Genomic DNA, 22,990 nt, shown 5'->3' with positions numbered 1-22,990 from the left:
TCGATCCTCGCTCACTCCGAGAAATTTTGAGAACATATATTCATTTGTAAGGTTATAAGCCATATTTGTAAAAAAAATTATAAACTTAATTCGCATTTTTTGTGGTTCAACTTGTAAGGTTATAAGCCATATTTGTAAAAAAAAATTGAAAACTTAATTCACATTGTTTGTAGTTCGACTCGTATTAGCCCCACACTCGCGTACATCCGTGTACTTGCGCTTTGAATTAGTTTCAAAAAATTTCTCCAGTAGATAGCCATGTGTGCATAAAAAAGTAAGGATTCAACATTACATTCTTTTTGGGTCACTAGAATGCATCGTTGTATGATAGATGAACTGAAACTCGAGAAAATTCATGACCATTACAATTAAGTAATTTTAAATTAAGTTCTTAAATCTTAAATGCACTAATACTGTGACAGAAAAAAATTTGAACCAACAGTTATTTATTTTGTCTGTTTTTTTAGTCTATTACAGAAACCAAATACGAACTCTTAATAGTTTCCTTTATGACCAATCTCTGGAGCAACTACTACCACCAACATTACTCTCGCAAGAGGCAAGACAATAGAAACCTGCGAATTTATGAAAGAAAAAATAAGCACATTACAGATATAAGCATTTATATAACTAAAGAACACACTTAAATTGCAAAATTTGTATCATGGTGTGGTATATAGATGTGATTCTGTATTAAACGAAATAGCATGCTCTCATATGCTCAAATCATATTGTTATGCCCAAAAATTGGTATAAACAATATTCAGGTTTTAGATTGATAAAATAGGCAAAATTAAAGAAGGAACGCCTAGAACTGAGGAACAGATAAGATTATCTTTTTATAAAAGGAATGAGGGTGCGCCCTATGTATAAGCAGGACGCGCCTCATGATGAGAATGGTTGATGGAGAGTTGCAGTTGTCCATGCATGGGAGGCGCGCCCTCGAACATAGTGAGGAGGCACGCCCAATTACTGAAGAAAAGGTGAGGAATTCCTTGATTGAATTCTTTCCCATAGTCAGCCTTAGGGTGCACCCTATGTATAAGTAGAGAAACTTTGGGAAGACATCAACATGATTACTTGACCAGGTTTTTTGGAAGATTCATGAAAGATGGAGATTATTATTACTAACCTATTTGATGCAGGCACTTTATTGAAGAACTCCTTCCTATAGCACATCTACAGGAAATGCGGTGTCCGTGGTCAGAGACCTCCAGGGGTATGTCTGATGATTGAAGATCTCCTCCTGTAGTCAATGAGTGTCCTCATTGGGGATGTGAGGTGAAATCTGGTGTGTGTTTTGGGAGCTATGTCTCTGTAGTCAACGGGTGTCCTCGTTGGGAGACTTTGGAGTATCCTGCACTTTGCACCCAAAAGCTCGGGATCACTTGTCCTGCAATCTGGTAGGGGCTCCTTACCGGGGGACAAGGATGCATCCAACATTTGGGGTGAACCACGGCTATACCTGCGTCCACGGACCCGGGAAACAGCTGGTAGCGGAGGGTTATCCTTGGTCAGGGAGATGCCTTATCCGTGAAGTCTCGAAGCCGTGGACGAGCCTTGGCCCTTTGTGGTTGGGCCTCATCGGCGGACATTCCTAAAGCTAGTAGAAGACGGTTTCCAGTGGGTTTCCTACTGGGTCTCGGGATAAGAAATCTAAGCCCGTTAGGTTTCTTGTTCCCCAAGAACTACGTGGGCTTGATTCCCTATAAATAGGGATACGTAGGCAAATTGTAAGGGGGGAAGCGAGAGCGTAAAAGAGCCACCACTAACCCCAAGCAATCTCAGCCCCCAATAATCACCACCACCAAACACTGTTCATCTTTTCCGACGAATACTGTTCATCAGATCCACCGACTACTATTCACGTTTCCGACGAAGAATCGCCATCACAGATCGTTTTTCCGGCTACGAACCTCAGATTTTGTTGCTGCCAAATTCCTCTGTCAACATATATTGTACGGAGGGAGAGCTAGCCGACTGCAAGGGGAAAAAACACAATAAAAAAGGTGATAGACGAACAGTTATGAATACTGAGATATCATGTGCTTTGACTAGGCACTGATCTCAGCCTTTATTTTGAATTAATCCATTTAGCCTTTGATTTATCAAAATAGCTATCCTAAAGTTAATTATAAAATGTGAAGATTATTCAAGCACAAAAAAATAAAAATCATGCCTTCTGCGAAATATGTCCAGTAGTAGGGGTTTAAGTTTTCTTGATCATGACTTTTAGCGGGGTAGTTGAACTAATTGGCTATTAAAGATTCTATTGATTAGCACAATTTCCAAATGTTACTCTATAGATACAACAAGTGAATCTTAGGTGTGTAATTCCTCCCATTTGGAATTAATATAAACCAAAGTTGTAGTGAAAAGAGAATAATTGCAGAAATCTTCAAACATATTTCTGTGCAATGAAGACAATTAAGTACATATAGGAGACGGGAAACCGAAGGGCCAGCAGAAGTAAGATCTATTAAACTAACTATTAGTAATTGATAGCAAGTCTGCAGGTAGAGCATACTTTCGGAACTTTCTGTAATGAGCAACAACTAATCAAGTTGTAAATTTCAAAGATATTACATTTAAAATATGTAAAAAGTTGTTGCTAAGTTACCTCTTTTGATTTAATTAGCATATGACTCCACTTGTTGGAACCCATTGAGCGACACAAGTGTCTCTGAGTATTTGAGAGTTGCATGAATGTTCTCTGCTCTAAGTCCATAGTCTCTCATCTCTTTACTCTCATAGTCATACAAGAAGCGACCTATTCTAATGGATGAGTCGTTAATTCTACAAATCCTTTTATTGAAGAAGTAATTTCTATAACACTGCTTCTTGCAAACGTGACTATTCTTAGACTTGTTATCGGATTTGTGAGTACCATAAAATTGACCAGAACCCAAATAAAAATGTAGCCGTATCTTCAAATCAGTATGAATACTGAATTTCCTAGTCCAAGACGACATAGAAACATCATCCAACGTCCATAGATGAATAATTCCTGGTCCGGATCCAAAAAACACAGCAACCGAACCTTGGAAATCCATGACATCTGACCTCCTCTGTTTTTTTATCAAAACTAGGGAGTGAAACTAGTCCCAAAACCTCTTGGTGTAAATCAAATGTGATTAGCTCATCCTCATTACCAAGATACAGTACCCCATTAACAACAATACTGTGTGATCTATCATTAGATTCTAGTTTTTTCAGAATAGGATTCTTAAATTCTCTCCAAGAATTAGCATTGTTTGAATACACGTGGACTACAAGAAAAACATCAGCCGGCTTCAGATACAAGATCCTAACCACCTTGTAATCATTGGATATGAAGTCGTAACCAAACCTTTCCTTACTATAACTATATGGGCCTAACCGGATAGAAGGAAGTTCCTTATACTGGCCAACGGATGGATTCCAGAGATAAACACCAGGAGCACGCCCAGGAATACTCTTTAGACAGATAATACCATTGTAAGAACTAACAAATCGGGTATGGCTGAACAAACGAGGCATAAAATGACTGTTGATGCGAATGGAGGAAGAATCAGGGTTATCTAGTACCAATTCTTCTTTCAGTCTGGCCTCAACAGATTTTTTATCCCATTTTTTTATACCGAGAATTGTGGGATTTATGAGGGCAAGGTGGAGTTGAGACTTAGTAAAACATGGGTTCGAGATTATGGCAAACCATGTCTTGCAGACAGACTTGCATATGAGTAATGTTTTCACCGGAAGTCGTACAAGTATTTCAGTAACAAGCTCTTCCGGTATATAAATCGCAGATTTCGCAGGCTTCTTCGACATTGAGAATATGGAGATTCAAATACCTGCTCTAATATGTAGTATTATTTAGGGTTTACATAGGGTTTAGGCTTTCGCGCTGACATAAGTTGCATATTTATTTTACTTAGAAAAAAAATATTAAATCTAAAAAATATTAAATCTAGATTTTGATAATTATTTTTCATTTTAAAATTATATTCTGTTAAATATATTTGTGATATCATGTCTAATCTGATTTGTTTAGTTTCAAAACTTATTATCGGAATATCATAACTTAATTGGAAATCAGAACTTACTGAACATAGGAAGTTATCAGAACTTAAGGCGTTAGAACTTATATGGAGTGTGAAGATGACAATGTTTCTGGAAGCTACAGATCCAGAATATTTAGACAGAATTTATGATGGTCCACACAAACCCACAAAGATTTCTGTTGCAGTTGGGAATGAGCCACAAAAGATGATTCCCAAAGAAAAGAGAGAATTCACCAATGAAGACATCTCTTCACTAGGCAAGGATGCAAAAATAAGACACTTGCTTCATAGTGCACTTGACAATGTCATGTCAAACAGGGTGATTGCATGCAAGACTGCAAAAGAAATTTGGGATGCATTGGAAGTGAGATGTCAAGGAACCATTGCCATCAAAAAGAACAGGAAAACAATACTCACACAGGAGTGTGAGCACTTTGACTCAAAATCTGATGAGTCACTAACTGATACATATGACAGATTCACAAAGCTGTTGAATGATCTGTCACTAGTGGATAAGGAATATGATCAAGAAAATTCAAATCTGAAATTCCTGCTAGCTCTTCCTAAAAAGTGGGATTTAAAAGCTACTACAATAAGAGACAACTATGAACTTGTTGATATGTCTCTTGATGAAATCTATGGGATGCTTAAGACTCATGAACTTAAGATGGAGCAAAGAAAGAAGAGGCATGGAGGGAAGTCTAAGACAATTGCTTTAAAGGCTGAAGAAAAGCCAATTGTCTCTAGGAAGGCAAAAGGAAAGGCTATCATCATACAGTCTGATTCAGAGTCATCAGATTCTGATGATGATGATTCAGAACCTGAAAATTTATCTGAAGTGGATGTTGATGCAGAGATGATGCAACTGTGTGCTCTTATAGTGAAGGGTATCACAAAGATAAAATGTGTGCTCTTATGGTGAAGGGTATCACAAAGATAGCCTACAAGAAATTCAGAAAGGGTAAGAAGTTTTCCAGGAAAGGTTGAAGTTCTGACAAGAAAGGGTTCAAAAAAATTGAAGGTAAGGGAGGAAAGTCTGACAGAGGAGATAACTCAAATGTCAAATGCTACAATTGTGGTGAAAGATGTAACATCTCTCCTGATTGCAAGAAAGGAAAAGGTGATAAAGGCCAGACACTTATCACAAAGAACAAAAACTAGGTAGACACTTCAGAATCTGAAGAAGAGGTGAACTATGCCTTAATGGCAAATGCTGATAGCAGTTCTGATGCTGCTAAACTAGAGGTACCTCTATCAACTCTTGCTTTTGATACAGAAGATATTACTGAGTTGAGATTATTTCTGAAAAATATTTATATTAGCTATAGAGATCAGACTTTAGAGAATGAAAGATTAAAATCTGAAAATCTAATGTATAAAAATAGAAATAAATATCTTGAAGAAGAGTTAGTCAAGATGAACATTATTCAGACAGAGAGAGATAATGTTGTGTATGTTAAGAATGAATTGCTTAAACAGAATGATTATCTAAAAACTGAATTAGAAAAAGAAAGAGAAATCATCAGGACTTACACTAAATCAGGCAAAACAACTCAGGATATTCTGAGTAGTGGAAACTGGAAAGAGGGGTTAGGTTATAAAGATGATAAAAGTGAGAAATGGACTTTGCCAATTAAGCCAATTGCTATCAAACAGATTGTAAAGCCAAAGGTAAATCCTGTTAAATTTGTTGCAAAAACTGTTGTGTCTGATTATGAAAAGATGAAAGACTCTAAAACAGAAGTCAAAGAAAAGTCAACTTCTGACAAATCAAAACAAGATAAACCAGATTTGGTGAACATTGGCTTAATGATAAAAAAGCAACCTAAGTATAAGCTGAAAGAGATTAAAAATGTGAACAAGGTAAAGGAAGTTAGGAAAAATCGGAATGGAAAGGAAGGTGTGAATAAAAGTAATAATTATATGCCTGTTCCTAATGCTCCTAGAAAGAAATGCTATAATTGTGGAAACTCTAACCATCTTGCTTCTTTTTGCAGGAAATATAAAGATATAAACTCTTTACCTCCTAGATCAGGAGTTAAGAGTCAGTCTATTAGATTTAAACCATAAAATCCTTGTTTTCATTGTGATAGTTTATGGCATTCTATTTATACTTGTAAGGAATATCATAGTTTGTACTATGATTATTATGAAATAAAAAATTCTTTAAAGAAAGTTAGTGTAATTCCTTCTAGTGTAAATTCTGATGCAAAGTCTGATAAAAAGCATGTTAGCATAAACTCTTAAACTAAATCCGCTGCAAATGCTAACAAACTTAACAAGACCAAAGGATCCAAGCAAGTCTGGGTCCTTAAAACTAATCAATAGTGGTCTTTGTGATTGCAGGGCAACAGGAAAAACATCCTAGTTCTGGACAATGGATGTTCAGGATATATGACTGGAAATAAAGCCCTGCTATCAGACTTTATGGAGAAAGCTGGCCCAGGAGTTTCTTATTGAGATGGCAACATGGGAAAGACTCTGGGATATGGCAATATCAATCTTGGGAATGTCATAATTGAAACGGTAGCTCTTGTCTCAGGATTCTAAACACAATCTGCAGGCAAAGTGGTTCTGAAAGGTTACAGACATGATAACATATATGAAGCCAGACTTTCAACAAATTCTGATGGTTCTGCAATCTGTCTGTTAAGTAGAGCATCAATTGAAGAAAGCTGGAATTGGCACAAGAGACTCTCTCATTTAAATTTCAACAACATAAATGAGCTAGTAAAGAAAGATCTTGTGAGAGGACTGCCAAAATCAATATTTGTTCCTGATGGTCTTTGTGACTCATGTCAAAAGGAAAAACAACGAAAATCTTCATTCAAGAGCAAAACTGAATCCTCAATTCTTGAGCCTTATCACTTACTGCATGTTGATCTATTTGTTCCAATCAATGTCATGTCTATTGCAAAGAAGAAATATGCTATGGTTATAGTGGATGAGTTCACAAGATACACTTGGGTGTATTTCTTGCACAAGAAGAATGAAACTGCATCTACTCTAACTGATCATGTCAGACAGCTGGATAAGTTAATCAAAGATTTTGTTAGAATAATAAGAAGTGATAATGGCACTGAGTTCAAGAATTCAATCATGGAAGAGTTCTGCAAAGAGCAAAGAATAAAGCAGGAATTTTATGCACCTGGAACTCCACAGTAGAATGGAGTTGTAGAAAGAAAGAGCATGACTCTTATTGAAGCTGCACGAACTATGCTTGATGAAGCAAAGCTACTAACCTATTTTTGGGCTAAAACTGTGCAGACTACTTGTTTTATACAGAATACTACACTCATTAACAAGCATGGAAAAACACCATATGAGATGGTGAAGAAAAAGAAGCCAAATCTGAAATACTTTCATGTATTTGGATGCAAGTGTTTTGTTCTTAAGACTCATCCTGAACAGTTGTCAAAATTTGATCTAAAAGCCGATGAAGGAATTTTTGTTGGATATCCACTTTCCAGAAAAGCCTTCAGAGTCTACAATTTAAGAACAAGGGTTGTCATGGAATCTATCAATGTATCTTTTGATGATAAATAGATTACTGGACTTGAAGATTTCAATGATCAGCTAAGATTTGAAATGAAGATATAAATTATGATTCCGTAAATTCTGATGACCTAAATCATGATCCTGTAAGTTCTGATGGGTTAAATTCTGATGTCATTGAAACTGTGGTACCTGCTCCAAAAGAAAATGCACCTGTTCAGGGGGAGCAAGCTGATGATCAAACCACATCTCAAGACTCTCAAAAAGCATCAGAACCAGTCACTGGCTCTTCAAGTTCTGATTCATTAAGTTCTGATGAGCCAAATTCCGACAATTCTGGAAACTCTAATTCTTCAATTCCTGAAGGATCCAACTCAAATTTTGGAATCTCAGAGAGCATAACTTCGGGGGGGCATCAAAATATACTGATGGAGATAGCATGGATAATGGGGGAGGATCCAGTTCTAGAGATCAACTTCCATTTGCAAGGAAGTGGACTAAATCACACACACTTGACTTAATAATTGGAGATCCTAAAGCAGGTGTCAGAAATAAAACATCGAAAACAAATGAATGTCTCTATCATTCCTTTCTATCTTACACTGAACCAAAGAAAGTGGAAGAAGCTCTTCAAGATGCTGATTGGGTGCAAGCAATGCAGGAAGAGTTAATAAATTTGAAAGAAATAAAGTCTGGACCCTAGTGCCAAGACCAAAGAACAGATCCATTATTGTAACAAAATGGGTGTTCATAAATAAAACTGACATTGATGACATAATTACAAGAAACAAAGCAAGGCTGGTTGCTAAAGGTTACTCTCAACAGGATGGTATTTGTGACGACTGAGAATTTTGTGACGTAATTAAGTCAATAAAGTATGCTTTATGTGATGTGATTATAATTATGTGATTAAGTGTTGATTAAGTGTCTTTACTGTATATTAGAATCTAGGAGCGTAAATAAAAGCGTTCCAATTTAAAGAGTCAGCTTAGGAGATAAGCTGCGTTGTCGGGCCGTCAGGTAGAACGAGACCCGTCCTAATAGGGGTTTTAAGGTATTTAAAATGTGAAATATGTATGATTGTGTGAAATAAAATGTTTAAGTAAAGTATTGCGTCCTAGTGACGTGTTGGTCGATAATAAGAAGCATAATCGAAACGCTGAGCGTCGGGCCGTCAGGATGAACGTGACCCGGTACGCGTAGAAAAGGATAAAGATTAAAGAAGGACAAATTTTATGATCAGACATAAGTCATGATGTGTTCGTATGTGTGTTTGCTTGTCCATATGCATGATTACGTGATATGTTGATATTTTTCTGGATTTAAGGGAATTATTTGATTTAAATAAAGGTTTATTTAACCTTCGCGCATTTTTATAAAATTATCTAGGTAAGATAAAAACATGGGATTTGTTCTGTTATTGTCATAATAGTCCTAGAGACTTTTTAAAAATGATGGACAGATTTATTTGCTGGTTATTGCATTTTAAATTGATTTTTATGTGATAAAATGCTATTATTAGCACGAACTTGCAAAAATCATATAAAATCAACCGTTCGCTCAAAAGTTTATTATGAGTAATGGTTGGAAAGCTAATTTTGAGATCTACGTCTTAAAATTATCATTTGCAATAATTTTCGACTTTCCGAGAGAGATATATTTTATATTTAATTTTAATCTTATTTGAGTAAAAAGAAAGGATTAATCAAACATAGAAGGGGATTAGTTAATTACTAAAATGCCCCTGCCCTCTAAGCATATATATAAACTCATTTCCTCCTCCTTCTCTTCTTTTCCACCCGGCCACTCTCTCATTCTCTCATTCTCTCATTTCTTTTTCTCTCATCTCTCTCTCTCACTCTCGATTCTCTCTCTCTCTTTTTCTCTCGGTATGTATCTCTCTTCTTCACTTGATTTTTAAGGATTCTTCTATAGAATTTCATTCTTGTTCCATATGTGAGCTTTGATCCACTTGCATGTATAGTTTGATACTTGCATGCGGTTGTGTGCGTGTGTGTAGGTTCGGCTATGCCGAGTTGTTGTTTTATAAAAACAAGATGATGTGAATTTATGGTGATCTTGTCTCGTATGTGCTTGTTGTTATGATTTTTAGAAGTAATCGGAGGTTTCAAGGTTGGAAACCCCCAAATGGGGCACCGCCGAGAAACCACCGCCGCTGGTGATGAACTCCGGTGAACTGGTGGTGAGTTGTGATTTTAAAAACTAAACTCCAATTTCACAAAACTTGATTTTTGGTGTTGCAAGCTTGGTTTGTTTGAAATTCGAAAAAAAAGGGTTTTGGTACTTCCTTTGAAATTTAAGTATATGATTGATAAATGGTTTGCTTTGATTGCTTTAAAAGAATTTGGATGTGTGCAAGTGATTTGATGTTTAGAAAATCGAATTTGAAGGTTGTATGTTCGGGTTTTGGTTCGACATTGTACTAATTAAAAGGGGAATTAGATTTGGTGGCTTAATCTTAGTGCAAACTAAGTTTAATTAGTGAAAAATGTGATTGCATGTTAGTTTAAAGGAAGAACTAGTAATGCATGTCATCATTTGGTCCTTGAAGTTGTGAATCATGATTTTAGCCGAATGGAAAATGGGTTTAGAAGAGATTTACTTGATGATTAAGTGAATGCATGCATGTTGATTGGATAATTTGATTAAAGCTTGAATTACTAGGTGATGTTTTGTTTTGTGATTCGAAAATTGTGATGAAATTGATTTGAATGACTAAGTTAAGGTTTAAAATAAGTTGAAAATGTGATATAAAACTTTGCATGCCAAAATTGATCCTTACATGTGTGATTTTTTGAAAAACCCGAATGGGTCTTATGCTTAAAAAGAGAATTAAGTTGATTTTTATGAGTTTATATGCTAATTATCTTAGTTACTAATAGGAACTTGGTTGCATGACATTGATTAGATTATGCTTATGTTCGAATTTGATAATTAAAGAGGATGTTGAATTTTGATTCTTAAAATGAATAAGATTCGGTTTTTGGACTAAAAGAATGAAGCATAATTGCGTAAAAGACCCTTGTAATACGCATACCAAAGAGGTTTATTGTGTTTGATTATATGAGATTAAAATTGAGTATACGTGGTTGTATTTTATGTGTATGGCCGAATGACATATAAGTAGAAAAGTGAATGATTTGGTTCCAATACCTTGCTAAGTAATTGCAAGTGAAATTCTAGGAGATAGGTAACTTATTTGTGGTTGTTGTGGTTCGAATTAAAGAAAAGAAAATAAAGTGGTTTATTATTAAAGAACTCTAAGTGACAGTTATGGTCGCAAAAGATTTAGTCGTGAATAAATCATGTATTCGTAGGAGCTATACCAATATAATTTAAGTCGACTATCGAGTATATATAAAGGTGTAAAGGTTAGGAATAAAGTATATGATGTGTGATGTGATATGTGCTTATGTGTATAAGCTATACTCGTATATTGAGTCAAGAGTATAATCGAGCTATCGTATTGAGTGATCGTTCTGGGAACGAGAGTTGAGAACTAATTAAGATTTTGGTTTTTATTGTAGATTCGGAGCGTGATGGCATTTAGGCTAGGAAAGGAAAGGGTATACTAGGTGGCAGTAGTTCAACATTCAGGAAAGCGAATTCAGGCAAGTAACTCTCATTACTTGTGAAAATGGTTATAGAGAGGTTATTGTTCATACCATGTAGAGTATGGAACTGTTTAATTAATGATCCCCTGTTAATGACTTGAGATACCCTGTCTTTGATCTTGTTAAACCGTAAGCTTACTGGTTCGACCCTTTGGTAACCTGTCTTTTCTGTTCAAGTTACTTGTTAAGCCATGAACTATTATAAACCCTATAATTACCTTTACAAACCCCTTGTAATGATACCTTATTTCTTGATCACCATATTTCCTATTGATCCCTGAAACAGATATTGATCCTTCTGATTTAAGTACCTTGTTATCCTTGATTCAGAATCCTTAGAGTTGTTCCTTGCTTCTCTTTGAATCACTCGCTTAACTTTGTTCTCTTGAAATTTGACTTAAGAATGAGTTTCTACTCGAAAGAGTCTGAATGATTTCATATTCCTGGTAATGATAAAATGAATTTAGAAAACCTACTTTTTCCAACTCAAGGTTTTCCTAACGAATTCCTGATGGATTGGATTGGGACGTAAGAGGCTAGTGGGACTAGTCCAGTCATGGTAAGAGGCTAGCGGGGCTAGTCCAACTTAAGGTTGAAATTATGCCGATTGGTACCTTAAAGACCGGATGGAGGTCGGTACGGGCTGATCACCCGTATTATAATGAAATGAAAGATAAAGTGATCCAATCAAGGGTTCTATATTGATTACTTAAAATGGAACTGAAACTTCCTGCTCAATAATTGATTCTTGAAAATGAAAAATGGTTTATATTGTTGAGAAAAGAGTTGATTGTGATAATGTGAAGCTTAAAGCTCGAGAACCCTGATTTTGAATCTGTTGATCATATAATTGATTCCATATATTGAACTATTGTTGCTTTCCTTTTTCTGAAAGATCTGTTCTGATCCTTTAATGATTTATTATGAATGTCGGCTTTCACCCTGCTTTGAGCCTTGTTCCTTGAAAGCCTCAAATTTTTCCTTCATAACCCTTACTTAGCCAAAAAGATGGAAATCTGCCACCTAGAGCAAATAAAGTAGAATTCCCTGAGATTGGTAAAGTATATTATGGATTTTATATCGTTGAACTGCTTTATAGTTACATGCTGAGTTTTATACTCATATGTTTTGTTTTAATCTAACCATGGCATTTTAAGCAAGAAGATGGCCAGGCTTAGGCGCACTACTCGTAAGAGCGTACCTGGTGGTCCCTATCGTGTTGAGGGCTTCCGGTTGCCAGAGCAGGTAGTGGTATTTCTGAGTGAGCGAGCGCTTAGAAGGAAAATTGTAAAGCTACAATGGGTTATCTGTCGGTTCCAAGCCGGAATCGATTATGTTTATTTATTTTTATTTTGGGGTTATAAGTTATATTTTCTGATTGGTAGTTGTAATCTTGTCTCATACTTTATCCTGTTTGATCTTGTTAGTAGTTAATCGGGGTTTATGCTTATTTAATTATTAGATTAAAAGTGTGTGGGTCCTCATTTCCTAACTCCGAGATTGAGAGCATCACAAGTTGGTATCAGAGCTACAGGATCTAGTCCATGAGACAAGTTAGGCCTAAAAAGGGTATTTTAGGTATATATTTATATCCCGAGAGAGTTCGACTCATATAGAGTTGAGTTAGACTATTAGGTATAGTCTAAGGAGAGTGTGTGCTAGTGAAAGTGGAAACTAGAGTTAGGGTGTGAGTTAGCTGGAAGCTTTATTTAACCCTAACGTTGTTTCTTGGTTGATGTTTTGTGTTTTTTCTCAGGATCCCAGTAGTGGGTGTGACTCAGATTCAGAGATTAGTTTGACCGGTACCCCAGTGGACCCTATTCCACCCTCTCCAGAGGAGCCTGTGTATGTTAGTTCAGACCCAGAGGAGGACCCTTCTGAGAGTAGTGAGATCCCTATACAGATTTCACCCTTGAGGCCAGATTCAGAGAGCCCTGCCCCTGAGCCAGAGTCTGAGATGCCTAAGACTGTAACTGTCAGTGTTGGTGGCAAGTTAGCCCAGGATCAAGACTTTGTTTACTCCCGCATTCCTGAGTTAGGAGCTTTGGTGGATAGGCTAGCCCGAGAGTCTAGGTAGAGTGCTTCAGTTATGGATGATGAGTGGCGAGTTCGGGTTAAGATGGTGGAGCAGGTTGCTCGGAGGAGATTGGATGAGGGACCATCCATTAGTGATGCTGATGCTGAGGCCTGGAGGCTGCATAAGATCATTCGCTGGATGTTGGTTGTGTTGAGAGAGATTCTGGATGATTAGACGGGACTGTTGGTTGAGCCCGTAGTTGTTGTTTTTTTCAGCACCAGTAGGCTTTGAGATACTTGGTCAGATGCCGGGATCCCTTTTTCATTTGTTATGTTGTGTTTCAGATCTATGTGGTAGTTGGTAGAAGTTGGGGGTAGATAGGGGGATATTTTCCAGTTTTTCCTCTGTTTAACCCTGCTGTATTATTGTACCTTATTTCAGAACTTGTGATAGCCAGACTTTTCTTGATGTACCCTTTGTTTAAATAAATCTATTATCTTGTTTTCCATTGTGCACCCTAAATATCTTATAAATTGTTCTAAATATCATGTTTCCATACAACCATGTTTAAAATTCATAAAACCCTATCCCGTGCCATGAGAAAACAACACTGATATGAGAATTATGTAGTAATAGGGTTGCATGTGCAAAATTGGGTAAAGCTTAAAACCCGCAAAAAGATTTCATAAGAAAATGTTGTTATATATGCCATGCTATCGTATTGCTAAATAATTGCTCAATCAGGTTTCTAAGAAATGGCCAACTCACCAGATCACCAAGAAGAAGAAATTCCAACCCAAGACCCAGAATTAAACCCAGAAACCACCATGATGAGCAGACTTGCTCAGCTTTTACAACAACCTGTGGCCCCTAAAGTTGGAAACTTCAAACACTTTCAATCTGTTCATCCCCCAGAGTTCTTAGGTTTGCCAGACCCGATTAAAGCACAATCATGGTTAAAAGAAATGGAAAAAGCTTTTGAGTTAGCAGAAGTTAAGGACGACAAGAAAGCTCAGTATGCAAGTTATTACCTTAAAGATGAAGCAAGTTTCTGGTGGGAGTCTTCGAAGGTGTTGTTGGAAGGTAAGGACTTAACATAGGAGAAATTCACTGAGATGTTTCCGGAGAAGTATTTGCCAAGCTATATGCAAGATCAATTGGAAATGAAATTTCTGGACCTTAGGCAAGAGGACATGTCGGTAGCGGAATATGAAGTAAAATTTTCGGAGCTGTCTAGATTCGTACCTGAGTATGTGAATACGCAGGCGAAGAAGGCTAAGAGGTTCCAACAGGGACTTAAGCCATGTATTAGGAGTCAAGTAGCGTTGTTGGAAATCAAGAATTATGCTGCCTTGGTACAGAAGGCAATGATAGTGGAAGGTGAACGTGACGCTGGGAGGAGAGAAAATGAAGGAAGAAAAAGGAAATTTGAAAGCTCAAAGTAAGAGCAAGGAAGCTCGAAGTTTAGAGGAAAGTTTGGAAGGAATGGTGGAGGTCAAAACCAAAAGTTTCAGAAGTTTAAACCCGGTAACGGAGCTCAGAAGAACCGTTTCCAGAAAGCAGGACAACCGGGGAAGGATAATAGACCTCAGATTCAAGAATGCAAGAATTGTGGAAAGAGACACCCAGGAAGGTGTAATAAGTTGGATGTGACCTGTTTCAAATACAACCAGAAGGGGAATTATTCTTCAGAATGTCCAAACGGAGCAAAGAAGCCTGACTTGGCTTGTTTCAAGTGTGGAAAGGTGGGCCATCTGGACAGGAATTGTAAGGAGCCTGTTCAAAAGGCCAATGTTCTTAGGATTGCTGGACCGCTATCTCTCCCAACACCATCAGCTCAACCCAGAGCTAGTACCTTTAATATGACAATGAAAGATGCGGTGCAAGATGTGGACGTGGTAGCAGGTATGCTTGTTATTAACTCAGTAGAAGTAAAAGTATTAATGGATTCTTGAGCAACTAGATCTTTTATCTCTGAAAGTATTCTTGATAAGTTAAATTGTGTTGCACACCCTCTGGAACCTAATTTGGTTATAGAGGTAGCAAATCAAGAGAAAGTTATTATTAGTAAAGTTTGTCCCGATTGTGATGTGATTATAGAAGGTCGACACTTTTCTGCTGACTTAATTCCCTTTAAGTTAGGAGAGTTTGAGGTTATACTAGGAATGGATTGGTTGTCAAACCACATGGCGCAAATAGAACGTAAAAGTAAGAAGGTGAAGTTAAGAACCAAAGATGGTGAGGAAGTGATATTGAAAGGAGAGAGGCAAGAGAAGAAATTCCTAATGGCTATCGAGACGAGGAGATTAATATGTCAAGGATGCGAAGTTTATTTGGCTCATGTTATGGATCTGGAGAAAGAATCCATAAGGATCGAGGATATTCCAATAGTAAGAGATTTTCCGGATATGTTTCCTGATGAATTGCCTGGACTACCTCCAGATAGAGAGATCGAGTTTACGATTGATTTGGCTCCTGGAACGGAACCAGTATCAAAAGCTCCCTATCGTATGGCGCCAGTCGAGATAAAGGAATTGGCCGCTCAGTTGCAAGAATTATTGATAAAGGAGTAATTCGGCCGAGTGTATCCCCGTGGGGCGCACCGATGTTGTTTGTAAAGAAGAATGATGGAAGTATGAGATTGTGCATTGATTATCGCGAATTGAATAAATTGACGATTAAAAATAAGTACCCTCTACCGCGGATCGATGACTTGTTTGATCAGTTAAAAGGAGCTTCGTGTTTCTCCAAGATTGATTTAAGATCTGGGTATCATCAATTAAAGATTAAAGCGGAAGATATACCCAAGACAGCGTTTCGAACGAGATATGGGCACTATGAGTTTTTGGTAATGGCATTTGGTTTGACGAATGCACCAGCCGCATTTATGGATCTTATGAACAGAGTGTTCAAGCAATATTTGGATAAGTTCGTTATTGTGTTTATTGATGATATACTGATTTACTCCAAGACGGAAGAAGATCATAAGGAGCATTTGAGGATTTCCATCGAAACTCTGAGAAAAGAGAAGTTGTACGCTAAGTTTTCGAAGTGTGAATTTTGGCTGAAGGAAGTGCAATTTCTTGGTCATGTAGTTAATAAAGAAGGAATCAAAGTGGACCCAACCAAGATAGAAACTGTAATGAATTGGGAAAGACCCAAGACTCCTACGGAAGTCTGAAGTTTTCTGGGATTAGCCGGATATTACAGGAGGTTTGTGCAAGATTTCTCTAAGATTGCTGTCCCATTAACGAAGTTGACAAGAAAGAACGAGAAGTTTGTATGGACGGAAAAGTGCGAGGAAAGTTTTCAAGAGTTAAAGAAGAGGTTGGTAACTGCCCCAGTGTTGGTGCTATCAGATGTAAAAGGAGAATTTGTGGTATTCAGCGATGCTTGATATAAAGGATTTGGATGTGTGTTAATGCAACACGGGAAGGTAATAGCTTATGCGTCAAGATAACTCAAACCGCACAAGCAAAAGTATCCAACGCATGATTTGGAATTGGCAGCAATTGTGTTTGCCCTTAAGATTTGGAGGCATTATTTATACGGGGAAAAATGCGAGATTTATACAAATCATAAGAGTTTAAAGTATATCTTCACTCAAAAGGAATTGAATATGAGACAAAGAAGGTGGTTAGAATTGATCAAAGATTATGATTGTGCGATAAACTATCATCCCGGAAAGGCAAATATGGTAGCAGACACTTTAGGTCGCAAGGAAAGGTTGAATATGTTAACGTCATCGGAAGAATTGATCAAGGATTTTGAAAAGATGGAAATAGAAGTGCAAACTCCGGAATTTGGAGGTGAAGCTATATATGCGATGTTATTTCAACCCGAAATTTTGGAAAAGATTCAATGCTGTCAAGAGCAAGTGATGAATCGCGAAAAGGGTAAGTTGACAGGAGAAGAAATTAAAGCTTAAAAGGATGGAAAAGGAATATACCGTGTTAACTCACGTATTTGGATACCTAATGTCGTGGAACTAAAACACGAGATTTTGCAAGAAGCGCATAACTCGAGATTTTCAATTCACCCTAGAAGTACGAAAATGTACCAGGATTTAAAAGAAAGTTATTGGTGGCCAAACATGAAGAAGGAAATTACGGAATGGATAAGTAAGTATTATACGTGCCAAAGAGTCAAAGCGGAACATTATAGGCCAAGCGGATTGCTTCAGCCCTTGGATATACCAGAATGGAAATGGGAACATATAGCGATGTATTTCGTGGTAGGATTACCTAAAACCAAGTCTAATCATGATGCGATTTGGGTGGTAATCGATCGGTTGACAAAGTCAGCACATTTCTTGCCAATAAATGAAAGATTTTCGTTGGAAAAGTTGGTCAAATTGTATTTGGATGAGATTGTGATGCATCACGGAGTCCCTGTATCTATCGTGTCTAATAGAGATCCAAGGTTTAACTCGAGATTTTGGAGGCAATTCCATGATCATTTGGGAACTAAGCTGAAAATGAGTACGGCATATCATCCGCATACGGACGGACAAAGTGAAAGGACAATTCAGACAATTGAAGATATGTTGCGAACCTGCACAATAGATTTCAAAGGAAATTAGGACGATCATTTACCGTTAATTAAGTTTTCCTACAACAACAGTTATCACGCGAGTATTAGCATGTCGCCTTATGAAGCGTTGTATGGAAGAAAATGTAGATACCCTATATATTGGGACGAAGTTGGTGAGCGCAAATTAATTGGCCCAGAGCTAGTTCAACAAATGAAGGAAAAGGTAGAAATAATTTGAAAGAGATTAATTGCAGCTCAAGATCGACAAGTAAAGTACGCAAATCAAGAGCGAAAAGGTGTGCAATACGAATCTGGAGACAAAGTCTTATTAAAGATATCTCCTTGGAAGGGTTTAACTCGATTCGGAAAGAAAGGAAAGTTGAGTCCTAGGTATATTGGACCATTTGAATTACTGCAATGAGTTTGGAAGGTGGCATATGAATTGGCGCTACCTCCGCAAATGCAACATCTGCACAATTTATTTCATGTATCTCTTCTGAAGAAGTATAATGCTGATGCGATCCATGTGATTGAATTGGAACCAGTGAAAATCCAACCACATTTGTCTTATGTGGAACAACCAGTTCGAATTTTGGACCGAAAGGAAAGGACACTTAGAAATAAAGTTGTACCTCCAGTTAGAGTATTGTGGAGAAATCCACTAGTTGAAGAATCAACTTGGGAATTAGAGAGTGAAATGCAAGAAAAGTATCCCCATCTATTTGCTTTGATTAGATTCTGGGAATAGAATCCTTTTAAGGAGGGTAGATTGTGACGACTGAGAATTTTGTGACGTAATTAAGTCAATAAAGTATGCTTTCTGTGATGTGATTATAATTATGTGATTAAGTGTTGATTAAGTGTCTTTACTATATATTAGAATCTAGGAGCGTAAGTAAAAGCGTTCCAAATTAAGAGTCGGCTTAGGAGATAAGCTGTGTTGTCGGGCCGTCAGGTAGAACGAGACCCGTCCTAATAGGGGTTTTAAGGTATTTAAGATGTGAAATATGTATGATTGTGTGAAATAAAATGTTTAAGTAAAGTATTGCGTCCTAGTGACGTGTTGGTCGATAATAAGAAGCGTAATCGAAACGCTGAGCCTCGGGCCGTCAGGATGAACGTGACCCGGTATGCGTAGAAAAGGATAAAGATTAAAGAAGGACAAATTTTATGATCAGACATAAGTCGTGATGTGTTCGTATCTGTGTTTGCTTGTCCATATGCATGATTACGTGATCTGTTGACATTTTTCTGGATTTAAGGGAATTATTTGATTTAAATAAAGGTTTATTTAACCTTCGCACATTTTTATAAAATTATCTGAGTAAGATAAAAACATGGGATTTATTTTGTTATTGTCATAATAGTCCTAGAGACTTTTTAAAAATGATGGACCGATTTATTTGCTGGTTGTTGCATTTTAAATTGATTTTTATGTGATAAAATGCTATTATTAGCACGAACTTGCAAAAATCATATAAAATCAACCGTTCGCTCAAAAGTTTATTGTGAGTAATGGTTGGAAAGCTAATTTCAAGATCTACGTCTTAAAATTATCATTTGCAATAATTTTTGACTTTCCAAGAGAGATATATTTTATATTTTATTTTAATCTTATTTGAGTAAAAAGAAAGGATTAATCAAACAGAGAAGGGGATTAGTTAATTACTAAAATGCCCCTGCCCTCTAAGCATATATATAAACTAATTTCCTCCTCCTTCTCTTCTTTTCCACCCGGCCACTCTCTCATTCTCTCATTCTCTCATTCTCTCATTTCTTTTTCTCTCATCTCTCTCTCACTCTCGAAGCTCTCTCTTCTCTCTCTCTCTTCCTCTCGGTATATATCTCTCTTCTTCACTTGATTTTTAAGGATTCTTCCATAGAATTTCATTCTTGTTCCATATGTGAGCTTTGATCCACTTGCATGTATAGTTTGATACTTGCATGCGGTTGTGTGCGTGTGTGTAGGTTCGGCTATGCCGAGTTGTTGTTTTATAAAAAAAGATAATGTGAATTTGTGGTGATCATGTCTCGTATGTGCTTGTTGTCATGATTTTTAGAAGTAATCGGAGGTTTCAAGGTTGGAAACCCCGAAATGGGGCACAACCGAGAAACCACCGCCACATGTGATGAACTCCGATGAACCGGTGGTGAGTTGTGATGTTAAAAATTGAACTCCAATTTCACAAAACTTGATTTTTGGTGTTGCATGCTTGGTTTGTTTGAAATTTGAAAAAAAAGGGTTTTTGGTACTTCTTTTGAAATTTAAGTATATGATTTATAAATTGATTGCTTTGATTGCTTTAAAAGAATTTGGATGTGTGCAAGTGATTTGATGTTTAGAAAATCGAATTTGAAGGTTGCATGTTGGGGTTTTGGTTCGGCATTGTACTAATAAAAAGGGGAATTAGATTTGGTGGCTTAATCTTAGTGTAAACTAAGTTTAATTAGTGAAAAATGTGATTGAATGTTAGTTTAAATGAAGAACTAGTAATGCATATCATTGTTTGGTCCTTGAAGTTGTGAATCATGAATTTAGCCGAATGGAAAATGGGTTTAGAAGAGATTTACTTGATGATTAAGTGAATGCATGCATGTTGGTTGGATAATTTGATTAAAGCTTGAATTACCAGGTGATGTTTTGTTTTGTGATTCGAAAATTGTGATGAAATTGAGTTGAATGACTAAGTTAAGGTTTAAAACAAGTTGAAAATGTGATATAAAACTTTGCATGTCAAAATTAATCCTTGCATGTGTGATTTCTTGAAAAACCTGAATGGGTCTTATGCTTAAAAAGAGAATTAAGTTGATTTTTGTGAGTTTATATGCTAATTATCTTAGTTACTAATAAGAACTTGGTTGCCTGACATTGATTAGATTATGCTTATGTTCGAATTTGATAATTAAAGAGGATGTTGAATTTTGATTCTTAAAATAAATAAGATTCGGTTTTTAGACTAAAAGAATGAAGCGTAATTGCGTAAAAGACCCTTGTAATACGCATACCAAAGAGGTTTATTGTGTTTAATTATATGAGATTGAAATTGAGTATACATGGTTGTGTTTTATGTGTATGGCCGAATGGCATATAAGTAGAAAAGTGAATGATTTGGTTCCAATACCTTGCTAAGTAATTGCATGTGAAATTCTAGGAGATAGGTGACTTATTTGTGGTTGTTGTAGTTCGAATTAAAGAAAAGAAAATAAAGTGGTTTATTATCAAAGAACTTTAAGTGACAGTTATGGTCGCAAAAGATTTAGTCGTGAATAAATCATGTATTCGTAAGAGTTATACCAGTATGATTTAAGTCGATTGTCGAGTATATATAAAGGTGTAAAGGTTTGGAATAAAGTATATGATGTGTGATGTGCTATGTGCTTATGTGTATAAGCTATACTCATATATTGAGTCAAGAGTATAATCGAGCTATCGTATTGAGTGATCGTTCCGGGAACGAGAGTTGAGAACTGATTAAGATTTTGGTTTTTATTATAGATTCGGAGCGTGAGAGCATTCAGGCTAGGAAAGGAAAGGGTATACTAGGTGGCAGTAGTTCAACTTTCAGGAAAGCGAATTCAGGCAAGTAACTCTCACTACTTGAGAAAATGGTTATAGAGAGGTTATTGTTCATACCATGTAGAGTATGGAACTGTTTAATTAATGATCCCCTGTTAATGACTTGAGATACCTGTCTTTGATCTTGTTAAACCGTAAGCTTACTGGTTCGACCCTTTGGTAACCTGTCTTTTCTGTTAAAGTTACTTGTTAAGCCATGAACTGTTATAAACCCTATAATTACCTTTACGAACCCCTTGTAATGATACCTTATTTCTTGATCACCATATTTCCTATTGATCCCTGAAACAGATATTGATCCTTCTGATTTAAGTACCTTGTTATCCTTGATTCATAATCCTTAGAGTTGTTCCTTGCTTCTCTTTGAATCACTCGCTTAACTTTGTTCTCTTGAAATTTGACTTAAGAATGAGTTTCGACTCGAAAGAGTCTGAATGATTTCATATTCCTGGTAATGATAAAATGAATTTAGAAAACCTACTTTTTCCAACTCAAGCTTTTCCTAACGAATTCCTGATGGATTGGATTGGGACGTAAGATGCTAGTGGGACTAGTCCAGTCATGGTAAGAGGCTAGCGGGGCTAGTCCAACTTAAGGCTGAAATTATGCCGATTGGTACCTTAAAGACCGGATGGAGGTCGGCACGGGCTAATCACCCGTATTATAATGAAATGAAAGATAAAGTGATCCAATCAAGGTTTCTATATTGATTACTTAAAATGGAACTGAAACTTCCTGCTCAATAATTGATTCTTGAAAATGAAAAATGGTTTATATTGTTGAGAAAAGAGTTGATTGTGATAATGTGAAGCTTAAAGCTCGAGAACCCTGATTTTGAATCTGTTGATCATATAATTGATTCCATATATTGAACTATTGTTGCTTTCCTTTTTCTGAAAGATCTGTTCTGATCCTTTAATGATTTGTGATGAATGTCGGCTTTCACCCTGCTTTGAGCCTTGTTCCTTGAAAGCCTCACATTTTCCTTCATAACCCTTACTTAGCCAAAAAGATGGAAATCTGCCACCTAGAGCAAATAAAGTAGAATGCCCTGCGATTGGTAAAGTATATTGTGGATTTTATATCGTAGTACTGCTTTATAGTTACTTGCTGAGTTTTATACTCATATGATTTTATATGGATTTACTCATGTCTACAAACTTGATAAAGCACTCTATGGCCTAAAGCAAGCTCCAAGAGCATGGTATGAAACTCTGGCATAATTTCTTCTGGAAAGTGGATTTACCAGAGGCACAATTGATAAAACTCTGTTCTATATCAACCATGGCAAGGACTTACTTTTAGTCCAAATTTATGTTGATGATATCATTTTTGGTTCTACAAATGCCAAACTCTGTGAAAAGTTTTCAAAGCTAATGCAGTCAAGATATCAAATGAGTATGATGGGAGAGTTGAGTTATTTTTTGGGACTTCAAGTCAAACAAACTGCAGAAGGTACTTTTATCAGTCAATCCAAGTATACCAAAAATCTACTCAAGAAATTTGGAATGCAAGACAGTTCTACTACATCAACTCCCATGGCCACTGCCACCAAGTTAGATAAAGATACTGGAGCATTAGTAGATATTACTAACTACAGAGGTATGATTGGCTCTTTACTCTATTTAACTGCAAGTAGACTAGATATCATGTATGCTACCTGTCTTTGTGCAAGATTTAAGGCTGATCC

General features: G+C 36.6%; 1 protein-coding gene across 1 annotated transcript; it reads right to left on the bottom strand.

The window, feature by feature from the left end:
• Window positions 1–494: 494 nt before the first annotated feature.
• LOC141693533 (F-box/kelch-repeat protein At3g06240-like) lies at window positions 495–3,810 on the bottom strand. The gene is made up of 2 exons (XM_074498675.1): window positions 3,064–3,810; window positions 495–575 (listed from the first exon to the last, which is right to left on the bottom strand). The coding sequence occupies exons 1-2, from the start codon at window positions 3,808–3,810 to the stop codon at window positions 495–497; spliced, it is 828 nt and encodes a 275-aa protein (XP_074354776.1).
• Between the last annotated feature and the right edge of the window lie 19,180 nt (window positions 3,811–22,990).

The sequence above is a fragment of the Apium graveolens genome, chromosome 2 (assembly GCF_009905375.1).
Source record: "Apium graveolens cultivar Ventura chromosome 2, ASM990537v1, whole genome shotgun sequence".
Lineage (NCBI taxonomy): Eukaryota > Viridiplantae > Streptophyta > Magnoliopsida > Apiales > Apiaceae > Apium > Apium graveolens.
Note: the sequence above shows the minus strand (reverse complement) of the source record. Positions and strands in the feature narration are given on the sequence as shown.